This window comes from Leopardus geoffroyi, chromosome A2, assembly GCF_018350155.1.
Source record: "Leopardus geoffroyi isolate Oge1 chromosome A2, O.geoffroyi_Oge1_pat1.0, whole genome shotgun sequence".
Lineage (NCBI taxonomy): Eukaryota > Metazoa > Chordata > Mammalia > Carnivora > Felidae > Leopardus > Leopardus geoffroyi.
Genome location: NC_059331.1, coordinates 36,463,958 through 36,489,367, shown reverse-complemented (window position 1 = coordinate 36,489,367; position 25,410 = coordinate 36,463,958). Strand labels below are relative to the sequence as shown.

Below are 25,410 nucleotides of genomic sequence, written 5' to 3'. Positions count from 1 at the left end.
CCTCTTCCTCCTCCTCCTCTTTCACTCTCCTCCTCCTCCTCCTCCATTCTCCTCCATTTTTTTCCTCCTCCATTCTCTTCCATTTTCTTTCTCCTCCTCCTCCTCCATTCTCCTTCTCCTCCTTTTTTCCCTCTTCTTCTTCCTCTTTTTCTCTTCCTCTTCTTCTTTATTATTACTATTATTAGTATTTCCTATCTACTTAAAATGACTACAGCTTAGAGTTTTCTGAGTTAAAAATTATTTACTCAAAGACCAAAATAGGTTGGAAAATATCTTCTGGCCCATTACAGGTTTTATTATAATTTTACACCCCATCACTATTTGCATGTTTTTGAGTTTTACATAAGCAAGCAAGATGGAGTCTATGCCTTCTGGGAATATACAGTCTAAAATGGCCCAACTGGTTGGACAGCCTTGGAAAAGTCATGGAAATGATCCTAAGTCATCAATCCTTTTAATCCCTGAGAGGTCACAATTTAAGGAGAACTGTTTATATCCATGAACTTTAGGCTTTTGAGTAAATAAACAAATACAAGCTTAAATATTAGGAGGTCCATAATATACGTATAGAAACAGCACTCAGAGAGCCTTTGACCCTGTACTTTTAAAGAAACTGTAGTACTGTTATACGTGTCCGATGATTTCATTAAACCAGTTTTCTCCTTCTTGACTATCTAAAATATTCATATATCATATTTAATAAGAATTTAAAGATTAACGTATTAAGGTTCAATTAGTTTTCTTTTTACCTCCAAAGGCACCCAGTGTTAGTCTGTTATTTATCATCTCAGAGATATTTTATATATGTGTGTGTGTGTATTTTTTAATTTTAAAAGGGCTATATTCTGTACTCACAGTCATGCATCTTGCTTTTCCATTCAACACCATGTCTGGAAATTGTTAAAAATAGGTTTGTCAACATACTCTCCCTCTTTTGTGTGGCTACATTGTATATTATTTCTCAGTTTAAATTATTTTTTTAAACATGACCTTGTTGGACATGTATAGGTTGTTTTGAGCCTTTTTCCTCTTACAACCAATGCTAAAGTAAGTGACTTTATACTTAGGCCGTTTTTCACATGCACAAGTTTATCTTGCTAAACTCTTGCACGTGGACAGTCTAGTTCAGAGGCAGATGCTTTTATAATTTAGATAGTAATTGTTAAATTGGTCTTAGTACCAGTTGTAACAGGTCATACACCTACCATCCGTGTATGACACTTTCCCCACAGCGTTGCCAACCCTGTGTGTTATTGAACCTTTCTCTGACTTCTGTTTGATCCTTTTTCTTTCCTTTACTCTTACAGAGGTCAGCAGAACTGGCTACAGTTAGATCACCGAGTTCTTGACCATGATCTGCCCAAGAAACCAGGCGCAACCATTTTGCACTTCGCTGTGAGGTAGGTATTGATAGAAACATCCAGCATTCTCACCTCCCTTAAAAAAAAAAAATCTGATGATCCACCAGAGAATAAAAAAAAAGAACAGACCCATCAAAACATTATGTGAAAAAGATTCTCTACTGTCTTAGTCTGGAGACTAAGTTGCCATAGATACCGTGTAGGATTGTTTTCTTTGAAGATGAAGGGTAGAATCACCTTCCTTTATTCCTCAAAGTCCTCTGGATCAACTGAAAGGTGAAAAATACATTGTATTTTAGTACATAACTTGTTTCTGACTCAACATACCTTTAGCATTTTTTTCATTTGAAATATGGCAAACATTTACTGTTATATGTTATGTTTGGACATTTCCTAGACTGTGGATAGGATTGAATTTTATACAATTTCACGCCTTAGTTTGAATAGACGATAAAATGCAAACAAATGCTCATGGAAGGAATTATCTTAACCGTACAGAAATCTGAATTCAGCTTGCAGGCAGAGAGATTGCTGAGAAAGATGTAAGGAGTCCTTGACCTGTTCTCTGAGCTCTGCTTAATTAGGAAATTCACTTACCCATACCTATGGGCCTCCATGTATGTTTCCTCCAGAAATGGATGCATTCAACTCAAACAGTGATTTCTTAGAGCCCGCCCATGATGGGAACACTCTAAGATAAATAAAATGTTATAAAAATTAACACATGTGTTCCTGTGCCTAGTTTAAGAAATAAAACACTACCAGTCTTGCTGAAAGCCCCTTTTTGTGCATTAGCCACTCTTCTCACTACCTAAATTTGATGATAAATTTCATGATAAGTTGTCTTCTTTGTCTGAAGCCAAATATGGTAAAATAAGGTAAGGTAGTAGATTTCCCAGGAATCTAAATAAGCTTTCGTAACGCTAGATCAACCTAAAGCATGTTTCTGTATTCTGGGCTTATGTTATTTTTTGGATGTTGAAATATGCTTTGTTTGAGGCACCTGGCTGGCTCAGTCGGTAGGGCATGCAGCTCTTGATCTCTGGGTCATGAGTTCAAGCCCCACATTAGACAGTCTAATTCAGAAGCAGATCCTTTTATCATTTTGATAGCAAAACTAAAAAAAGAAAGAAAGAATATGCTTTGTTTTATGACATCATCGTGAAAGCTTCTTATTATCCTTTTTTAGAATTTATATACTATGATTACCTAACAAAATCATATTGATTTACACACTTTTTAACAAAATTTTCACTTGAGTCTGCTACATTAAATCCAAAGTGTGGTAATAAGATGTCCCACCTTTTTTTAAGCATCTTGTTTTATATGAATTGATGGTGATTGTGGATGATAACTGCTTCTTACTCAGTAAATAAAGTATGGATGATCCCCAATTTGTTTTTTGCTTTTCGCTCTGCACACTGGCCTAGAATTTCTTTCATGTCACCAGAAATCGTATTTTTGAAACCCAGGAAGGAGGTCACATAAATGGTGATTTGTCCAGGAGCATAGCTGGTGTGGAGAAATGGGTGGAAATCCTAAAGAAAAATACAGGACTTTCCTGGAAAGAGTATGACATGAGTGTGTGTGTTTGTGGAAATCGAGAAAAGGGCAAACACAAACTAGCAAGCAATAGGAAAAAGTGAGTATTAGTAATTAAGCAGGGGGCAGAGAATAGAGAAATTTTCATCTTGTGTCTGAGCAGTGGCCCAACATCAATATATTTTTTCACAAAATGTTATAGTGTCACTGTAAACATTTCAAATTATATGAAATTACTCTCTCCCCAGCCTTCCTCCCTCCCCTCTACCTCCAGCTCCCTTTTATTCTTAGAGAAAAGTAAGGATGATAGTTACTTGGTGACTTACTTTGTTTTTACCTGGAGATTTTTCCTTGTTTATGTAAAAATCTACTTTATTTCTTTGCACTTTCGTAATTGAGGTGTCCAGTCCCCTATGAAGTACCTAGGCTGCTTCCAATTATGTCTATGTTAATGTAGGCTGCAGTTAACATCCTTGCTTTTTTTTTTAATCTTGTTTTAATTAAAAAAATTTTTTTTAATGTTTGTTTTTGAGAGAGACAGAGTATGAATGTGGAAGGGGCAGAGAGAGAGAGGGAGATGCAGAATCTGAAACAGGCTCCAGGCTCTGAGCTGTCAGCCCAGAGCCTGATGCAAGGCTCCAACTCGGGAACAGCGAAATCATGACCTGAGCTGAAGTCAGATGCCTAACCAACTGAGCCACCCAGGCACCCTGACATCCTTGGTTTTTTATCTTTGCACACACATGTAGTATTTACGCAGCATACCTCCTCAGCAAAACCCTTTGTCTTTGGAGAACTTAACAACTACCATTTATTTAGTCACCAGACTGTGAACTCGTTCTTGAACAGCTGATATCTGGTCTAATTTTGGTCTCAAAATAAGAGGGGAGAAAGCTCTGTCTTCCTTCCTATTCAGTCATTCATAAGGCAGTCCTATCTTTTCGAAGCAGGTTCCTGAGATACCCAAGTAGCCTGCTACTCATTCCGTGAGTTTCAGCACTTACTTGAGTGTTATCTCGAGAGTATCCCATAATCACAAGCCATTACTTCCCCTTAACTACTTGCATGTTTAAAACCCTTATCAACTTTTTAATTATTTGCGTAATTTTTCCTCCCAACAGTACAGTGAGATCATAATAGTCTTTGTTATTATTCCAATTAAGTACTTGTTGTTACGGCAACTTAATTAAAGGAATGATAAGGCAAAAGCACACAAAGAATTAACTGATGGAGGTCACTTAGTGGAATGTCATTCTCTGGAGATCTCAGGAAGGGGATTACATGCATCCCTGTGAAGTCCAGTGCCTCCCAGAGGGCCTCTAGCCTTCTCTTTTGAGAGAACAAAACTGTTGGTGGGAGTTATATCCCAGTAGACACCGCCAATAACCCTCGAGGTCTTGCCTGAGTTGGCTACACATTTAGTCAGTGAAGAATAGAACCAAAGATGGCTTTTGGTTTTGTTTGGATATTGGTCACTACGGAGCCTCTGGAAATAGGCAGGACCTCTTTCTTTTTTTTTTTTTAATTGAACTATAGTTGACACACAATGTTACATCAATTGCAAGTGTACAACATAGTGATTTGACAACTCTATACATTATGCTGGGCTCACCACAAGGGTAGCTACCCTCTGTCACCATACAGCACTGTTACAATACGGCTGACCGTATTGCCCATGTTGTACCTTCCATCCCTGTGATTTATTCATTCCATAACTGAGAGCAGTCACTGAGGTGCAGTCACCAAGTAGTTAATGCACAATGAGAAAGGATTCCCTACAGTGGTAGCACATTACAAGGATATGCATCCCTGTTATTTTTGTTGCAAACAATTAGAAATATCCAAATGTCAACAATGAAGATAGGTTCAGTAAGTTATGGCATTCTCACAGCGAACAATTGATCACTTTAATAAAAGAGATTAGATTTTTTTTTTTTTAAGTACGTTTCATTCCAGTACTTCCCCAGAGGGAGGGGGGACACATTTCTGAATCGTCCTAGGAATTTCTCAAACTATATGGTCACACCCCTCCAACTCCCAAATCCCCCACATTCTGGCCCAGATTCCGATATGGTGCACTAAAGACAGTGAGTAAGGTATTGTTCAAGTTGGTGTGACAAATAAAGAGAGATTGGGATACAAAATAATTTTGCAAAGTGCTATAAAGATATAAGAAAATATCAATTTTTAAAAAGTTGTAGTATTTATGAAAAAGAAAAATACCATACGGTTTTGCTCTCAAGAAGTTTTCTCTCTATTGAAATGTAGTATTAACCCTATGGCAGGCACTGGGCTAAATATTTGACATGCATCATCTCACTGAGTCCTAAGCTAAACAATGGGGTCCTGCAGTCAGAGAGGGGGGTCTCGGGGAGAGGGCGACTTTCTCTTGGTTAGTTTCCCCCAGGACGCAGGGAGCAGCTCAAAAACACGTGCTGCTTCTGCATGGAAGAAAGAAAACATTGAAGGGTGAGGGCACTTAGCTTTCCCTTTATGAACTTCAGGATTAAACCTTTGTCTTTTCTTTAGTTATAAAAGCTCAGTGATACATGCTGAATACATGTGTGCCACATGGGTGTATAGAGGCCCCATCATTTATTTCTGCACCGTAATTCATGGAACCAATTCTCTATTTCCATGTGAGTCCAAACTCCCCCGGTTGCGGGGGACTTCCCCAGGCCAGGGGTTGTTATTTGCTGCTGTAAATTATCTTCTGCAAACACATGGGCCTCTTTGGTAATGCAGCCCAGATGTGAGCATTTGAAAAGCTTGATAGTGAGTGAGCACACAAGCATTTAAATCAGAGAGCAGGGACTTGGCGTGACCTCATTGGAAAACCTCCCATCCCCTCTGGGGAGGGCAGGCGGAGGTGGCTCAGGCTGGTACCACCCAGCTCCACACAAAGCAGTGTCTCAGGGTCTTGCACTCCCTTATTCTTAGACTACTTCTTGCTTGCTCCTCCAACCCCCTCCCTTTCTGGTCTTCCGTCTTCTCCTCCCTGCTTTTCCTCCTCCTCTTTCCAGGTCACCTCTGCTATGCCCCAGGACTGTAACTGGCCATTCAGAGGTAACCCTTAAAGCGTTGTCTGTGACACTCAGGGCTGAGAACTCTCTGTGTTCATTGGAGAGTAGTAGAAATGTGGGGGATGGAAGGGAAAACACTCCATTTCTGTCAAAGTTACTGAAAATATGGAGCATTTGAAAGACTCTCTCAGGCTTTCAGCACCCCCTGGCCTGGTTCTGGAACACTCAGCCTTTAAATAAGAGCTAAACTTGGGGCGCCTGGGTGGTTCAATTGATTAAGCATCCGACCTCAGCTCAGGTCATGATCTCACAGTTCATGAGTTCAAGCCCCACGTTGGACTCAGTGCTGACAGCTCAGAGCCTGGAGCCTGCTTGGGATTCTGTGTCTCCTTCTCCCTGTCCCGCTCCCCACTCACACTCTGCCTTTCTCTCTCTCAACAATAAATAAGCATTAAAATTTTTTTTAATTAAAAAAAAGAGTTAAACTCAAGGAAGGATCATGACTGTAACCTGTGGGTCCCCATCATTCCACCTGATTTTTTTTTTTTTTTTAAGAAAGTCAAATACATATATGGAATACAACACAACAGGTTTAAAAAAAAAGAGAGACTGGTGAAAAAAGAGACATTACTATGGAAAGACACCCCAATATATTCAAGCAGACCCCAAAATAATATGTGCAACATGATTGCACTTGTGTAAAATCTATGAGTAGGGGAAAAGTGTAAAATGTCAACAGTAGTTAATCTCTGGGTAGAATGATTATGGGAATGATTTTTTTTTTTTTTTTGCCTTTTTGTTTATCTATATATGTTTTTTCCTACAGTGAACACATTACTTAAGCACTTTTTTTTAATGTAAGCATTACGATTGATAAAAGGAAGAGAAGTTAGAAACTTTGTGAGTGGCTAACCCTGAGTTATTTTAAAGCTATCAAAGAGCAGGAGAAGACAGCAAAGTTTATCTCCTCAAGGAGGAATGTGATCAAAAGCCCAGAGGAATAGCTGATTCCTCCTAGTGTGGGCCCAGCAGAGATTCTTTGAGCAGATGTGTGGGGTCAGCTGGTGCTCTGGGCCACCCACCACACTCCCATCTGAGCGCGCAATATCCCAGAACCTGGACGGTGTGACTGTTAATTGCCTTAATATTGACCGTGACCTCCTAAATGGCATAACCCGTTCTTGAATTTCCAGGCACTTGTTAGAGGCCTCCATCTGTGAGGATCCAACATCCTAATTCATAGGAGAGCTCCAGAAAGACACAGAACACCTCAAAACTCGTACCCAATCCCAACTGCAGTTTCTTACAGGATTATGTTCCTCAGTGTGCTTTCTGATCAAAAGCAGACCTCGTTTGTGGGAATCGGCTCCCTCTCCTACATAACCAGTCCTCAGGGTGACATTGAAAGGGCAGAAGGAAAGAATGAGTAATCTGACTTGTGCAAAGAGCTGTAGGGTGCAGAAGTTAAAGCTTGGCCTTCAGCACAGAGTTTCTTAATAGCAGCACTATTGACATTTGGGGCAGGTAATTCTTTGTCATGGGCAGTTATACTGGATTGTAGGATGTTTGCAGGGTCCCAGGCTTCCGCCAACTAGATGCCAGCATGCCCTGTAAGTCAAGGTAATCCAAAAAATGTCTTCAGCATTGCCAGAGGCACCCCAGTCCACCTACCGAAAATCAGTGCTTCGGCATCATTCCTGGGTTTGAATCCCAACTCTTCCATTTATTAGCTCTGTGGTGTTTTGCACCCTCTCTTGGGCCTATTTTCCTCAGCTGTAAAATGGACCTTGTTGTTGGAGGATTAAACCTGTAAACATATAAGGTGGACCCTCAGTAAATGTTAATGATTTTTTTTTTAATTTTTTTTTTCAACGTTTATTTATTTTTTTTGGGGGGGGACAGAGAGAGACAGAGCATGAACGGGGGAGGGGCAGAGAGAGAGGGAGACAGAATCGGAAACAGGCTCCAGGCTCTGAGCCATCAGCCCAGAGCCAGACGCGGGGCTTGAACTCACGGACCGCGAGATCGTGACCTGGCTGAAGTCGGACGCTTAACCGACTGCGCCACCCAGGCGCCCCGATGTTAATGATTTTTATGGTATAAATGACAGACACTGTTGAATGAATGAAAAAAAAAAATGTCATGATGTGATACACATACAGTCTTTGAATGTGGAAGGTTTGCGACCGTCTGGCTTAGGTCACTTTTGCCCTGTTCATCATTCCATGTTCATCATTCACGGTGCCCAGCTGTCCCCACCCTATCCATCTTACCTCCCCTGCCTCTCTTCCTGCCTCCTTCTCCAAGCCTGTGTCCCTACCTTCTTCAGGGAGGACAGGAGCAAGACTGTTTTGCAGTTTTGAAGGGAAGAAGCAAGTACTTGGGTACTTCAGATTGCCTGGGGCTGGAGACTTCCTCCCCTTTCCAACAGGTCACAGCAAGGCCCTTACCCTCCTGGGCCTCCAGCCCTTCCTCCTGCAGCTCACAAAGAGCCACAGCGTGGCAGTGGAGCGACAGGGCAGGTTCCTACAGGCTCCCCTAGAGGGCTCTCTCTGGTTCTCCTAGAGAAATTCAGAAGTGAGAGAGCGTCTTCCTGGCGGGGGAGCACGTTGTGGAAGCAAACAGTGCTTTCCTTGGGGAATTCTCCCAGACTGCACCCCTCCCAGAGATAAAAGGAGCATCTGAGACTCCCACAAGCCCTGCCTAATCGCTTGGAGACAGTGCAGTACATCTTAAATTACTCTGCTGTCTTCAGCATGTGTTACAAAGCGAGACTAGGAGGTTGCAGGGTCATTATAAGCAATAAGCAGAGATCTCCCTGCTCAGAATGTGGATTGGGATCTGATAGGAATCTCCTTAGGCCCGCGGCCACAGTGAGTGCCTGAAATTACCCACAATGATGGACTGAAACCCAGAAGGAGGCCCCTCGCGGGACGCCAGTCACAAGCTCAGCGTTGTTCAAAATGCAAAGTAATTGAGCAATTCTTGCCCGATTCACCATCTTCAAAGATATCACTGAGACATAAGGAAGCCTTGGAAGACAGAATATGCTCAGTTGGAGAGAACACGTTGTAACTGGTCCGAAGGACTGCTGTTTCACAGCGTTTTCCTATTCTCGATTAAAATGGACACTTTGAGAGCATTTTGTTTCCTTGAGAGAGAGAGCTTAGGAAAGATAACCTGCTGAAGTTTTAAAAAGTTTCCCAACTCAGTCAAGGCCTTTTGTTATTGTCCCATCGATGGAGGAATAATAATAGTACTGTAATAATCACCACCACTCATTGACTGCTGAATGGCCTACCACCCATTATGTTGAGCACATGTAGAAACATCTCATTTCTCTGGTATGGTCAAGTAAGGAAAGTGAGCCCTGAGAGCCCAGGTGGCTGGTTCAAGGCCCCAGGACGAAGCTCAAAGTAGTCTCTTCCCCACTTTATGGTGTTGACTTTTGATCTCTGTGAATAAATGCCCCAACAGGAAAATATTGGCCACCTACACGTAAGTGACTATTGACAAGTGGCCCATTCCAAACAATTCCCATGTTCTGCTTTTTGCCACACATGTGTTGTCATTGGACAGTCTTCCCTCTCCCCCGAGCCATCTTTGTCACACCCCTGAAGTGTGATGTTTTGTTACCGTTGATGAATGGTTAGGTGAACACCTGTCCCATCAAGAAGGAACAAAGACCACTATTGGAGGGAGCACACACATTAGAGACAAAACCTCTCCAAGCAAATGGCTCAAGCAAATTTTCTTCTCAAAAAAATTGTAGTTACTAAGCTGTATGAGGTTTGTCTATAAAACATATACCAAGTCAAAAAGCCTGAGTTCATTTCGAGGCTGAAAATGTAACCGCAAGTGTGAACTTCACAAAATCTTGGTGAAATCACTCAAAGTAAGTGTTCAGAAAGGAAACGGTAGCCTTTTGCCAAAAAGCGGCTGAAACAAAAGGTCTTTATTTTATGAGTCTGGGAGAGTTGGTTTTATTTCATTAAGAAGCCCTGAATTTTGTTTTCACTTCACGATACATGTTGAGAGGTGTGCCTGGGGAGCCATTCTCCCAAAGGACGATACGCACTTTTCATACACTCCATAAATATGAAGTCATTACAGTGGCCCCCTTGGGGGAGGGAGAGGATTCTGGATTGAGAGAACAGGTAATCAGATGCCTAGGAAGAAAAGTAGAAGGCAACAGGGCAGGTCGCCAGAAAGTAGTGGGAAACAAGATAGGGACCTGTTTACTGGAACTAGGGTATAGTTAGGGGCTTAGGCTTCAGAAACAAGGTGAATCCAGTTTCTGATATAAAGCTATCTGTTCAGAGTTAGACAAACCACAAGCTGATTTGGTGCTAAGCCACCCAGCTCCCTGCATGTGGTTTCTTAAATTCATGAAAATTAGCCGGAGGACTGACCTGGCTAAAATGCCCTCTCCCTAAAATGCCTTTCCTCCCTTCGCTACCTGGTGAACTCATACATTCTTTAAGACTCGGCTCAATTGTCCAAGGGGACACTTAGTGTCCTGTGACACTTAGTGCTCCGGATTTCAGCTTGGCAGCCTTCTGATTCATAAGCCGAGTTAATTGTATCCCTCCTTCGGGCCCCATGGCATTGTAAGCATGTTACATTTCATTGTGATTGTTATTGTAGGAAAGTATTATATCATAGTGATCTGGAATGTGAACTTTGAAGTCTGACAGGCCTTACTTTGAATCGTGGCTCCACCACTTCCTACCTGTATGGCTTGGGGAAGATGACTTTACATCTCCATCTCTCAGTTTCCTCGTCTATAAAAGGGCCTCGCCACCTGCTACCAATGGCATCCAGCTGTACTACAGATTAAATGAGATGATTCTCTGAGAATGAAATCAAACGATGCATGAAAAGCGCTGAGTGTATCGCTAGCCAGAAGCAGGAGCTCAGGAAACAGTAGCTGTGATAGCTGCCAGCCAGAAACCTACATCTGTTGACAGGGATAAAAGTCCATGTAGAAGCAAAGAAAGCAGGAAACTGCCACCACCAACACCGAGTTGAGCTGGAAGTTCCTTCAGGATACAGCCATTGAGTTAACTGGCCTGGAAGGAGGAGAGATCAACCCAAGAGAGGCTCCTAATGTGGGATAAGGAATTGACAAACAATTGACTTGCATTCGCTCAGAGGGAGTGACAAACAGTGGAGATAGAGGGAGGCAGGAGCAAAGGCACCCAGGCAGAGAAAGAAGGGCAAGTCCACAGCAGGAGCTGACGGGGCAGAGGGAAGTGAGTCACTGCCCTGATGGATACCAAGCAAGGGGGCCTCTGAGGCCAGCTGCTGCTGCCTCTTGTAGGGCTGGGATCTTAGACTCAAAGCTTGAGTCACTTCCCCCTGGGCCACAAAGCATTATGTGCCAGAATGTGGGGTTTTATTAACAATTGTTAATATGTATTGAGTCTTTTCCGTATATTATCTCCTTTAATCCTTTCCGAACCCTCAAACCATGAGATAAGCGTAATCATGACACCCATTTTAGAAAAGACACAAAGAAACTAATGAACTTACCCAAGGCCACACAGCTAATAAATGATGGGGGAGGGACTCCCTATCTAGATCAGAAACTGATTTATATCAGAAACGGGTTGGTTTCCCCCAACCCCACATTTTCTTCCCTATCTTAGTCCTTCACTTTCCTCCCTCACAAACCTAGCAGTCATCAGTCTTCATTAATCTCACTTAGAAGATAAGCCCTTGTTAGTGAAAATATAAGTGGATTTATTCTCTTTCTGGTTAGAGATGGAATTTTTCAAATGATTTTGCCATCTCAGCGATTAAAGCATTTGTGGTCCTTTCCAAGTTCGTGTATTTATCCAACATTCTGTCATTGTTGGGGGGAGGGAGGTGGGGAACAAATGCCCAGCAACGGTCATGAGGTCATGACGGTACAGAGCTAAGGTCAGGCTCACCAAGCCACTTTAGCCCTGGTAGATCTGCACTCTCCCCAGTCGGAGGGCAAGTTCCTCTTCCAGTGAGCTGTCTTGGGGCATTAAGTCTCTTCATGCATTATTCATCAAATGAGCCTCCAACACTTGAGAAAAACTTGTGGGCCTCCCCCCAAACCCCCCAGAGCTCAGCCTTCACTGGCCAGCCTCATCCTTTCAGGATTTTGAAAACAGAGGGGTAGGGAAGGACCCCCTCCTCTCCTTACAGGGGTTGTGAGAGCTCTCCTTAGAGCAGGGACCTGCATGCAGTCTGTGGCCTCACACACTGAATGAGCTAAGGCCCTGGCAAGGGGGATGGGGTAGGCCTAGAATACTCTGATTTGCATGAAAAAAGTCGAAGGTTAAGTGCTACTGAGGGCTTGGCTTCCAGCCAAGAGAAAACCCTGGCCTGGAGGGAGGACAGGGAAGGAGCAGGGTGTGATTGAAATTTGCCTGGTGGACAGGAGTGAGGTGGGCATGGGGCCCTCACACCCACCCCAAGCCTGACAACCAGAGCAGACCGCCCAGTTCCATTATATAGTTCTTACTCAGTCCACTTCCACTTTCAACCTTCAAAGCTGACCTGGGCTTTGTTTTGAAGCTGCCTGAGGGATTATGAACACCCAAGACGTGTCAAAGAAGCAACGCAGAGAAAGCTGGGTTTGCAGTTGGTTACCATTTTGGATTTCTCTTGAATTTGCCGTCCAACACACAAAAACTTTCTGTTAAGAGATTTTATGTGCATATATGTCTACATGTGCATATATGTGTACATGCATGTACATATACATACGGGTTACAGATTTCTTTTAAAAGGAAAAAAAAAGCACAAGCATTTCCTCGTTCCTCAAAATCCTCTGCGCCTTTGGGGATGCCAAATGAAGACATAAAATCATGCTGAGAGAAGGAAAAAAATCTGAAGAAACACACTTCTGTACTGTTTTCCAGGTTTTACATTGAGAGCATATCATTTTTGAAGGATAAAACCACGGTGGAGCTTTTTTTCCTGAATGCAAAGTCCTGTGTACTCAAGGTAAGGCACCCTATTTGTTATTTTTCAGTGAATGACTCCAGGCAGGCTGGAGTTGGGGGAAGAAATGGTATTGCCTATACTTATATGTTCAAACAAAGAAAAATGAGCATAATCTTTCTCACTGGTACTTCCTACCCTGCCATAAAAAAAAAAAAAAAAAAAAAAAAAAAAAAAAAAAAAAACTTTTTAAAAATTTAACAAAAGGCTGCTCTTCTCAAATTCTGAGCGAGAAAGACAGTCATCTGCAGGGGAATCATGCTCACAGACAGTTACCACTACCTAAATGCAGCTAGCTAATCCCCCACACAGAACAACCCAGAAAGACAAAGATGGATCAGTCGGATTGCGATTGAAACCTCAAAAAAAGTCAGGCTGGGAATCTTTTTTAATACAGTGTGCCCTACATCTATCATAATTCGAAACCAATCTTATTTAGGGGCCCGTGCGCAGAGCCACGTGTTTTAAAGCAGTGTCCCAGTTATCTGTGGTGAGGGACGAGTTTTGTGCTTTATTGTTTTCTATCTAATCTAATCTTTGGAGGACACCTTGCTTTTGTAAAATTCAGTACACATGAATTGCCAGAAAAATGATCCCATGCTTGGGTGTTGCACCTGTGTCAAATTGCTATAGAACATTCTCAAGATGTTACCACCTTGCAGACTATCACTGCTTTTAAGGCCTCTACTCTGGCCTCCTCAGAGCACACCCTTGGCCAGAGCAGGGGGTCTGGGAACCCAGAGATGCTCATCTGGAACTTGGCTTCTCCATTCTAGGTTGTAGTCTCAGTGTTCCAGAAGTCCATGCCCACTTCCGGGGCTGGGGGTGGGGGGGGAGCCCTTTCTGTCCGTATACATCACCCTAAATCTGAGCAGTGACCAGGGACAGCTGGATGGTGCCTAGCCTAGAAAGACAAGGGGGCAGGCTGTATACGGATTAGGGTACACTTCCCCTGAACCTCCAGAATGTTAGTTATGGCTCACTGCACACATACAGCTTTAAATAATTGAGGACTCGGTACAGGCAGAGTTTTTGTTAAAGCTCATTTATGAGAAATAATTGAATGCACATATTTAAAGTGTGCAGTTTTGTTAAGTCTTAACATATATAATAGCGATGAGCTGGTCACCAAAATCAAGAGAGTGAATAGACCCAGCAACTACAAACCTGCTTTTTTTTCACAATAGTCTACATTTTCTAGAGGTGTATATAGATGGAATCATACGGCAGATAATCTTTCTGGTCTTCTTTCAATGAGCATAATTATTTTGAGATGCATCTCTGTTGTTGGGTGTGTCAGTAGACCATTCCTTTTTATTGCTGAAGTATTCCACTGTATGGAGGTACCTTAAATTGTTTTTCCATTCCCCTGTGATTTTTTTTTCATTTTTTTCCTAGCTTTACTGAGATATAATTGACATAGAACAGCAAGTTTATGGAGTACAGTAAGATGATTTGATATACTTATATTCTGCGAAATGATGCATTCATTGGGGACGATTACAAATAAAAGTGCTATGAACATTCATGTACAAGTTATTGTTTATACACATGCTTTCTTTTTTCTTGGGCAAATACCTGGGAGCAGAATGGCTAGATCACATGGCAGATATGCTTAACTTTTTAAGGTACTGCCACTCTGTTTTCCAAAGTCGTTTTCAAAAATCAGTTGTCCACATGTGCATGAGTTTATTTCTGGACTCTGTAGTTGGTTTCATTAATTTGTCAACCTTTATGCCCATGACATACTGTTTTGATGACTATAGCTTTATATTGTGTCTCAAAATCAAAACAAACTCTAGCATGGTTCTTTTTCAAAGTTGTCTTGTTTATTCTGTTTTTACATTTCCATATGAATTTTAGAATCAGCTTGACAATTTCTAAAAACAACAAAACAAAATAAAATGAAAAACACCTAATGAGATTTTCATGAGGATTGCACTCAGCCTGTAGACTACTATAGAAAAAATTGACAACCTAGAAGTATGGAGTCATGAGTCCCATGGCACACAGTATATATATCCCCATATATTTCGGTCATCTTTTATTTCTCTCAGCAGTGATTATAGTTTTCAGCATATAGATCTTTTGTCAGATTTGTCCCCAAGTATTTTGCATATGACCCCTTTTTGAAATATGAGATACAGTTATAGTAATTGTTTTAATGCCTTTCTGTGCTTATTCTAATATCTGGGTCAGTTCTGGTACATTTTGACTGATTCAATTTTCTCCTCATTATGGGTCATGTTTTCCTGCCTATTTCCTGCATATTTTGCATCCCTGATAATATTTGAATGGATGTTGGACATTGTTTAATTTAACTTTTTGGGTGCTGCGTATGTTTATATTCCTATAAATATTTTTGACATTGGTTTTGGGATAAAATGTAATTAGTTAGACCTTTTATTGCTGTTGTTGTTGTTTTCAACTCTTAGTTTTATTATTTGTTAGACTGGCCCAGAGCAGTGTTCATTCTAAAACTAATTATTTTCCATTACTGAGGCAAGACCCTCCTAAGTACTCTACTCAATGTCCAATGAATTATGAGTTTTTTCTATGGGGAACCAGTCTTGTGAGAAAACCAGGTACCCTTCCCTTCCATCCTCTTGGATAATTCTTTCCCCAACCTTGGGCAGTCTCCTTCCATGTATGCAGTGATCAGTACTTTGCATTTCTTCAGGATTCTCTCTGTGCAGCTCTCCTTTCTTTGGCGTTCTGTCCTGCAAATTCTATCCATTTTGGTCATCCCAGTCTCTCAGCTCTGTCTCCTCAACTCAGAGAATCCACCATGCTCCATCTGTGTAACACCTTCACAGCCTAGAAACATTCTCATGGCAATAAGTGGGTGCTGTCACGGGGTTCACCTCATTCAAGGCTCACTGGCCTTTGTTGCCTTTTATTCAGTGTTTTTTTTTTAATTTTTTTTTTAACATTTATTCATCTTTGAGAGACAGAGAGACAAAGCGTGAGTGGGGGAGGAGCAGAGAGAGAGGGAGACACAGACTCTGAAGCGGGCTCCAGACTCTAAGCTGTCAGCACAGAGCCCGATGAGGGACCTGAACTCACTGACTGCGAGATCATGACCTGAGCCGAAGTCAGATGCTTAAGTGACTGAGCCGCCCAGGCACCCCACCTTTTATTCAGTGTTTTCAAAACTTTTGTTTCACATTTATTGGCTGGTTTTTTAAGTTGTGTAGTTTTTTTTTTTTTTTGGGGGGGGGGGTGGTGAGAAGGTAAATCCAGTCCCTGTTAATCCCTCTTGGCTACAAGCAGAAGTATTCAAATCAGAGTTTTTGGCTAATTCTATGGGGAAAGTAAAATGTCTTCAGCACTAAAGACTTTATTAGAGCCTCTCTTTGTCGAGACTCGAACTTTCTGAAGAACTCCAAGAGTTGACTGATAAGTAGATACTTATATAGCAAATACAGGATTTACTGAGTCAGAAGAAAACATTTCATAAACCACAGTTGGTCATCATCTCCTATGTGGAGAAATACAATTGCCCCTTGTTATATTTTTCACCACCTAGCTGGCCATGGTCCAGTGAAACAGTCTTCTTGATTGCTTCTTCACTGTGTTGCTATGTAAAGAAAGATAGGATGTAAATTTTAACTCATGATATTTCTCTTGTAGCTTTGTATGCTAAATTCCCTTTGTCTTCAGAAAGTACTGAAAAGTAGATTTCTTTTAAATTCTTCTCCATCTTATGAATGTCCGTTCCTGAGATTTCCTTTCTAAATGGGAGTGTTTTGTCACTTGTCAAAGAACTTAGAACTTTTACAAAATATAATATTGAAAGGCACTGTAACCTGTGAATGTTATTGCAATAATTTTTTTAAAGTGAGTTGTAAGAATTTAGAGTTGAACATTTTCTAAGTAGTACACAGATGACTACTAAGAAACAATCCCAAGAGATGTTATAGGATCCAGTAAATGATAACAGGATCAGGTAGCTGTGTGGTAAAGCAGCTTTTAAGTAATTTCTTAAGACATGATAATTTAAGAATATTGCCCATGAGGACTATCAGCTGAATCATGGACACAGAAGTAAATAAGTTTTTTGAGAACACAGTCTCAGCTATAGAACACATGTAGGTGGATTCCCGATGGGTGAAAGTCAGTCACTGACATGGTTAATTCGGGACTCATTGCTGGATAAGACAGTGAATGGGGCTTCCTTCCACACTGTGCTGATGTGTTCAGCACCTCTGATCACCCCTATACACACTTCTTCCTCCCTGACAGATAGCTGTCCCCTTCTGTCAGTTCCTTCCTTCCAATGAGGACAGAAACATATAGGTGGGAAAAGAGAGCTCTTTTTGCAAGTATTGACAAACCCACAGTATCTCTTTGCATGCTTGGTGAGCAAGAAATATGACTTGTGATGAAGTTTCATACAGTTGCTGAAGCTCTGCATAGCTATGTAAATATGGATTCTGTCTTTTAAAAATTCACCCCGGTGAGTATGTCGTTTGAAACACTGTGTGGTTCCCAATGGTTTTGTATATATCATTGCCCATACTGCATAGTGAAGAAGCCATTGTTAACTTTGTGTTGAAGGAAATATTGGGCTTCATTTTTAAGTTTGGGTATTCCAGAAGAGTCTGAAAAAAGGGATAGAGATTTTTCACTTTCGCTCACTCCAAAGGAAATCCCCATGTACACAGTGTGGTACAAATTGGGCATTCGATGTATTGTTGTTGACCGACTCATTAAGTGAATGAATGTTGTTGATGATGAATGCTTGTTTCCCAAGAAGTCAAGGGATAAACAAAACCACTGGTCTGTTGTATAATTTGACTAGTATTAACTATGAATGTGCATAAATTTACTGCGAAATTAAACGCCTAAAATCCTAAAAAATTCACTTTCCAGGTATTACTGAATAATACTTAGCAAAGCTCTGATGACTCTAAATACAAGTTTCAGCAAAGAATGAGTAAGAATGATTCTAAAGGGAGAAAATTTAATGTATCGTCTGATATTTTATTTTAAAAAGTCAAAAGCCTTTTGGATTTTTCTCTAGTCATTGTAGATATCAATTAAATGTCAATAACAGTCTTACAGAAAACCAGTTCTGGTCAACTTCAGTTATTAAGCCATCGGCATATAGGCCAAAGTCAATGATGGCTAGAACCGAGTACATAAGAGAGTATTTATTTAGCAGTTATTTATTGGATGCCTGCTACCTGCCAGCATTGTTTGAGACTGCTTATAACTGGAAATGCTCTAAGGATGTCTTGTTTTTTCTCCCGGTTTTTTAAATCCCAATTTAAACATCAGTGAAAATGAAATTTGTTCTCTGAAAAAGAGTCTACGTTAGCTTAGTTATGACAATAACTTAGCTTCATGTTTCCTTGTCCTTATGGAGCCATTCACTTGATTCGGTATTTCTGTTCTGCTGTAATTTGCAACATGAGAAAATATGTTAAAAATCATGCTGTTGTGTTTGCTCTTGTCAATGAAATGTAATTCTAAGGAAAAGCTCAGGGCTAGGGCTACCTCTGAAACATACCAGCTGTATGATCTTTGCGTTGCTGAGCCATTTTTTTCCCATTTCAAAATGATCTGGTGAGATTGGGGCAGCATTTCTCACTGTGTGACCTTTGACTACTTTTATCAGATATACAACAAATGCTCATTTTTGAATAAGCAAACTCCTGCCTTCTTGCCCCTCTCCCAACCACAGAATCAGAATTGAGGAGGGAGCTGGAAATCAGCCTTTTCAACAAGGTTCTCTGGTGATTCTCCTGAGCACTTTAGCTGAAGAACCCCTGGATTTTCTGTGTGTTAAACATGCAGAATGGTTAAATATGGGTTGAAACTGGCCTTGAGAAATATGAATCAAGGTCCACAGAGAACTCTAGAAAGATGCCTTTTTCCTCTTGTTTCCTGGCAGTTAAAACAGAAAAAGGCATTTTGCCTTAAGAACAGGAGAGCAGAGGAAGGTATGAAATTGCTTTCCAGCTCTGAGACTACTTGGAAGGAAAGAAATGTCTTCAGAGCCCTTTCTGTACATTTTTTTGTGTGCCAGTACTGTGCTAAATGGTACACATTTCACTGCATTTGATTCTCACTATAGCCCATAAAGAAGAAAACCTGTGATCCTCTTTTAGACATAAAAGAACAGCAGTACAGACAGGTTAAGTAATTTGCTTAATGTCACAGAGCTAGTAGGTGGGCAGGGTGTCCTTGGAAAATTACAACAGCAAGAGACCCCGGCCTATAAAAGCACCTCTCATTTGTCTGGACTTTTCTTTGGTCATTGCTCCAGGGAAATAAAAGTGTCCTCGGTGAGTCAGAACTCAGGGTCTGTTGTTAAAGAGCAGGCAGGTCATAGCCACTAACGAGTACTGAATACATACGTGCTTACTCCTTATATTCATTCCTTTACTTCTCACTCCAAACCATACCTGCGTTCTGCTGTTGTCTCCCATTTTACAAACGGGAATACTGAGGTAGAGAGGTTGAGTAATGTACACAAGGTCACATAGCTGAATTAGTGGAGGAGCCAGGATTCATCACAGGCAGTGTAATGCCAGAATCTGACTTTCACCACCACACATACTGCTTCCAGATGGCTGGGGGTCGTCTGTCCGCTCCCCATGGAGGTGGTGTATCCGGGTCATCTGGAGCATAGGCTCCCTCTTTCCCTTATTCCAAACTGTGTTGTACATGCTCATGCTCTTAGCCCAGGGTGGTTAACAGGTGCCTCTGGACGCTAGGAACCACTGGCTCCACAGGTTGGCCTGGGGGACAAAGCACTCAGATCCTTTCCGAACTGCACAAGCACTCACGGAGGAACAGAGCCCGTCAGAAAGTTACAAACGGCCGTGTGGGTCAAGTGTTCCCCAGGAGAGAGCTGTTGTCTGAGTCGTCCATCAGGTGAGGGCTCTTGAACCTGTTTGGCTTCCTCAGTGAGAATGGAGAGGGGCACACCTTCCCTTTGCAAAACAACCACCTGTGCCAGGTGGTGATGATGTGGAAATGCCGAAACTGATACCGGGGAAGCCTGGAAGCACTCGGCGTGTGGGCAGTGGTCCTCCTTGGACGACCTGTTGCCCGCTGGAAAAGCCTCAATGCACAATACAGGACCGGAGGTTTGGCCCTGGTTGTCATTTGCGGAGGCCCCCTTGACCACATCTGACTTTAGTACTCAATCAACGTGTGTCACCACCACCCTTTTTTCAAATCAGTGATTTGAAGACACGCTTGGAAAATTCAAATAGTATTGGCCGCCTTGTCCCTTTTGCTGTGTTTAAAATTTATATGTTAAAGAAAAGGCAGGAGAAGGCAAAGCAACTGGGGTTCAGGAGGTGCTCTGGGGTCGAGATCATGCCCTGGGGTGAAGAGGAGGAGAAGGATGGCAGCTTGACTTCACAGAGAGCTCCCCAAGCAGCAGGCATTGATTTTTTTTTTCATTCATTAGCTCATTTAATCCTGGCAACAGCCAGGATTATTATTTATTATTGCTTTAACAAATGAGGAAAATGGAAACATAAATAAATTAAGTAATTTGGCCATGGTTAAATAGGTCGTTAGTAGTGGAGTAATTACTAGGCAGCCTAGCTCCAGAAACCATAGTACTTATCATTCATTCATTCAGTCAGTCAGTAAAAAATTATTGCACTCTTGTTAAGGGGCCATTATATGTGATGAGTGCTGCATTATTATAGCACCAGTACCTTCCCATGGCCTGTCCTAAATCGTAAGGATTCTTGCCTTTGTATGTTTGTGTGTCGATGTGTATTGTGTTTATTTTAAGGGCAATATACTATGATGATACCTTCAAGGACATAGTATTTCTGAAAGATGCCAGGGACCTTGGAAAGACTGAGCACACCCAGAATCCCCTGATGCTTCTTGTTACTCCTTCATAATAATCTAAAAAGCAGTGTCAGACATTTTCCTAGCTCCGCAATACTGCAATACAAGGAATCTCACAAACAGAATTGGGATTTTTTTTTAAGATTTATTTGGAGGCTGATGAAACAAATTGTGTTGCGCAAATTTTAGATATACGATTTATCTTTCTCTTAGGCTTTTTCTGTATTGAGAAGTTTTTGGTTTTGAAAGGTATTTTTTTATTTTTTTTAATGTTTTATTTATTTTTGAGAGAAAGAGAGAGACAGAGTGCAAGCGGGGGAGGGGCAGAAAGAGAGGGAGACATAGAATCTGAAGCAGGCTCCAGGCTCTGAGCTGTCCGCACAGAGCCCGATGCAGGGTTGGAACTCACCAACCACAAGATCATGACCTGAGCTGAAGTTGGACACTAAACCGACTGAGCCACCCAGGCACCCCCAGAATTAGGCTTTTGTAATCACACACACACAGATGAATACTATAGTTTAAATCTACAGCTGAAGAATCTCTCTCATGAATATAAGCTACTTTCTTGCCAAAAGGATTTTCTTTTTTTTTTTTTTTTAATTTTTTTTTTCAACGTTTATTTATTTTTGGGACAGAGAGAGACAGAGCATGAACGGGGGAGGGGCAGAGAGAGAGGGAGACACACAGAATCGGAAACAGGCTCCAGGCTCTGAGCCATCAGCCCAGAGCCTGACGCGGGGCTCGAACTCACGGACCGCGAGATCGTGACCTGGCTGAAGTCGGACGCTTAACCGACTGCGCCACCCAGGCGCCCCGCCAAAAGGATTTTAAGAAACTGAGTATTAGACCACTTTCTTGGAAATTCACCACATGCCTTGAACATGTTCAAGACTTCAGGAAGTTCTTCAATAAGCAAACGTGTGATTTTGTTTAACCCGATATTGTCCAGACTTACTTGCATATGAAATTTTTCTTTCAAGCTATACTTATTAACTGACCTCAAACTACGCTTGTGAAAATGCCGCTGTGAATATATACTATACCATTAAATAATAAAGCAGAAAGTGACAACTGTAAGCCTCCTGGGTATTAGCCTATGTTAGATCTGACATAGATAAAAACCTGGTCTATTCTGATTCTTTAAATGAAACATCTTTGGAGTCGGTAAAGAGATGTTGACCTGGGTACTAAGCCAGTAAGGACTTCCTCTGCTTCAGACTGAGCAGGAGTAGATACCAAACCAAAAAGGAGGAGAACTTGGGTCATTAATGCCTTAATAGATTTCACTACGCTCTCTTTTCTTTGCTAATAAGTTCCCATCTCTTTGTACCTCAAATAAATGTAGAAATACAAATGAGCCAAGCATTAGTAATCCTATTAAAAATTAGAGGTATTGTAAGCCTATCCAATCACATTTATTCTTATCCTCCTTCTTACCCCATTTCTTGACTGAGACCTTTTTAGATGTGCCCTTTCATTAGTAGACTTAGTGAGAGTCTCAGCCTAACACTCCTGATACACACTCTTACCACACTTAGAGTGATACAACATATTGCATAATTGCCTCAGAATCTTAATGCCATTTGCACTTAAGTGTGTGAACCCACAGGCGCCAAAGCTCTCTTAAAAGTCCATGTGGCTTTCGAGGGCAGTCTGGCCATGTCCATTAAAAGTAAGAATATATCGGGGAGCCTGGGAGCTCAGTAGGTTAAGCGTCCTGACTCTTGATCTCGACTCAGGTCATGATCTCACTGTTTCATGAGTTCAAGCCCCACACTGGTCTCTGTGCTGACAGTGTGGAGCCTGCCTGAGATTCTCTCTCTCTCCTCTCTCTCTTCCCCTCCCCCACTCACGCTGTGTCTCTCTGTCTCTCTCAAAAAAAATAAACATAAAAAAAATTTTCAAAACATAAGAACATATCTTTTTATCCAGCTGTCCATCAACTTTAGGAATTATTGAAATATGAAAAGATAAATATAAAAAGATCTTAGATAATTGTTTCTAATAGTAGGAAACTGGAAACTGCCTAAATACACTTTAACGGGGGATTAATTAAGTAAAGGCCAAATCATTCATGTGATTGGGTATTGTGTAGTCATCTTAGATTAGCCCTGCTCTATTGATATGGAAATGTGTCGAAACTACACTGTCACATTTAAAAAGAATCAAGTTATTGGGGTGCCTGGGTGGCTCAATCAGTTAAGTATCTGACTTCGGCTCAGGTCATGATCTCACTGATCTCGTGAGTTCAAGCCCCGTGTCGGGCTCAGTGCTGACAGCTCGGAGCCTGGAGCCTGCTTCAGATTCTGTGACTCCCTCTCTCTGTCTCTCCCCTGCTCACACTCTGTATGTCTGTCTCTCTCAAAAATAAATAAAACGTTAAAAAAGTTTTTTTAAAGAAGTTACAGAACTATAAATATAGTGTGATTGTAGTTAACTTTATTATTTACTTTTATGTATATTAAATGTACCGATAAGAAAAAATAGAAAAAAGTATGGCATAGCCTAAATTTCTATTATCTCTGAGAGAGAGATTATGGAACTTTTGCCTCCTAAGTAATGCTTTTATAATTTTCTTTAACAAGAAGGTTGGGGGCACCTGGGTGGCTCAGTCACTTGAGCATCCGACTTCGGCTCAGGTCATGATCTCGCAGTTGATGAATTCGAGCCCCACATTAGGCTTGCTGCTGTCAGCACAGAGCCCACTTGGGATCCTCTGTCCCACTCTCTCTGCCCCTCTCCCACTTGTGCTCTCAAAAATAAGTAAACATTACCAAAAAAAAAAAAAAAAAAAACCAAGAAGCTTGAATGAGTTTAAATCATAAAAATAAAGACAAAAACAATCAGTGTGTTCACTGAACTTTAGCTCTTTAAAGCTGTGTGAAGAGAATAAAGATTTTTTTCTCATCACTTTCCTTCTGTTAGAAAAACGCTCCATCACCTTTCTCGCTGGGCAAAGCTAATGGAAGTCAAAAATTCCTAATTGCTTTATCTGGAAAAGCAAAAGGTCTTCTCTTAAAGACAACTGGCAGAATGGGTTTGTTTGTTGTTGTTTTTTTTCCACTTGTAAAAATCACACTTGTCAATTGTAGAAAATTTAGAAAATGAAGAAAAATGCAAAAAAAGAAAGGTGTTGATTCATAATCCCAAGACTAGGGCATTAATTGTATTATTTTGACATCTTTCTTTCTTTTGAGCATGTCTTTTTCTTGGTTGAGATCAGTTGCTGACTACATTTTACATTTTTTCGACTTTAAACTTTTTATGTATGTTTAGGCTTTAGCTGTACCTGGTCCGCTTTTCTTCCTCTATTCTGTAGGTTCTTATGTTTGGGGACTCTGTGCAGTATGGGGAAGGAGTGCAGAGATGCTTGGCAGTGACAGAGTTCTATTTCATTAAATATAAATTCATACATTGAGGATGGGACCAAGTTTTCTTTATGTCGGAATCCCTAGGACGTACATCGTGGGTAAAAGTTTGTTAAATGGCTGAAAAAGTGAATGAGTGAATGATTAAAGAATGGACAAAGGGGTAGCAGGGTTGAGGCATTTTAGAAAGTAAAAACAAGACTGAGTGCTTCCCGAGTCTTAGCTGGTCCCTGCTGCCTACAGAGGCTGTGTGGTGCAATGACTCTGCAACCGGGCAGAGTTTCGTCTCAACAACAGCCTCGGCTCAACAACATAGCCTTGGCTCTTACCTGGGCATGGCGCCTCCACTTTTAAGCCTCTGTTTTATCAACTGGTAAAGTGAGGGCAGTAATCGTTCCTGCCTCAATGCATGAGTTAATATGTGCAAAATGTATTGAACAGTGTCTGGCACAGTGTGTTACGATTAATATTTTTGCTATTATTAATAATCTATTATTATTACTACTATCAGCGCCTTACGTGAGGATGCACAAAGCCTGGCTTATTACTGGAGCCTCACTCACCCTGTGGTCAAACTGTAAGAACACCTCATTCCCTGACTCTCCCAGCCTTTCTCAAACTTCTGTGCCTTTTTTTATAGACTTCACCTGCTGACTGCCTTTCTCCTCCCTTCATTTCCCACTGGCTAATTCCCACTCATCCTTCAGAAATCAGCTCCAGTCCCTGCCCCTTAAGCAAGTCTTTCCTCCCCTTGTGGACCTCCACCAACGTGTCCTACAGAGGCCTGTTCTTCCAGCCTCCAAAATATCCTTGAAAGACTTCTCCTAACTCTCCTTCCATTGTGTTGAATTGTTTGTCCCTGTGTCTGCCACCAACAACCAGACTACGTTCTCGGGACCGGGGCAGCTCCTACTCATGTTTATGGCCCACCCATTGACACAGAGCCCGGCCTGTACCAGAACCCCCCCCCCCCAGCAAATACTGGCGAAGTGTGTAAATGGAGTTTACACTAGCAACTCAATAGGTCAGTTTTTCAAAGTGGGCTTGTGAAAAGATCCAGTTAAATTGAAAATCAGTTCTGAGTAACACCCATAAAATTAGACTTTTTCAGCTTTCAATCTTATTTTGTTTTCACTACTTAACGATGTCGCAGCTCCCTAATTCAATTTTCCAGAGTTGGTATTGTACTCGTAACCTTGAAATTTAATATACTGGACTTATTGGAATACAATTTGGGCGTAATGTGATCAGATTTTTAAAGCACAGGGGTCTCCGCATATGCACTGTAACTTTTGTTGCTCTATT

At 41.4% G+C, this 25,410-nt stretch overlaps 1 protein-coding gene across 13 annotated transcripts in view; it reads left to right on the top strand.

The window, feature by feature from the left end:
• Positions 1 to 25,410, top strand: part of FRMD4B (FERM domain containing 4B) — a 324,897-nt gene that overhangs the window by 212,721 nt on the left and 86,766 nt on the right. For all 13 annotated transcript variants that reach the window (XM_045493504.1, XM_045493497.1, XM_045493503.1 and 10 more), the window contains 2 exons: positions 1,308 to 1,400; positions 12,826 to 12,910. In XM_045493504.1, coding sequence (XP_045349460.1) covers positions 1,308 to 1,400; positions 12,826 to 12,910 — 178 coding nt within the window. The remainder of the gene's footprint in view (positions 1 to 1,307; positions 1,401 to 12,825; positions 12,911 to 25,410) is intronic.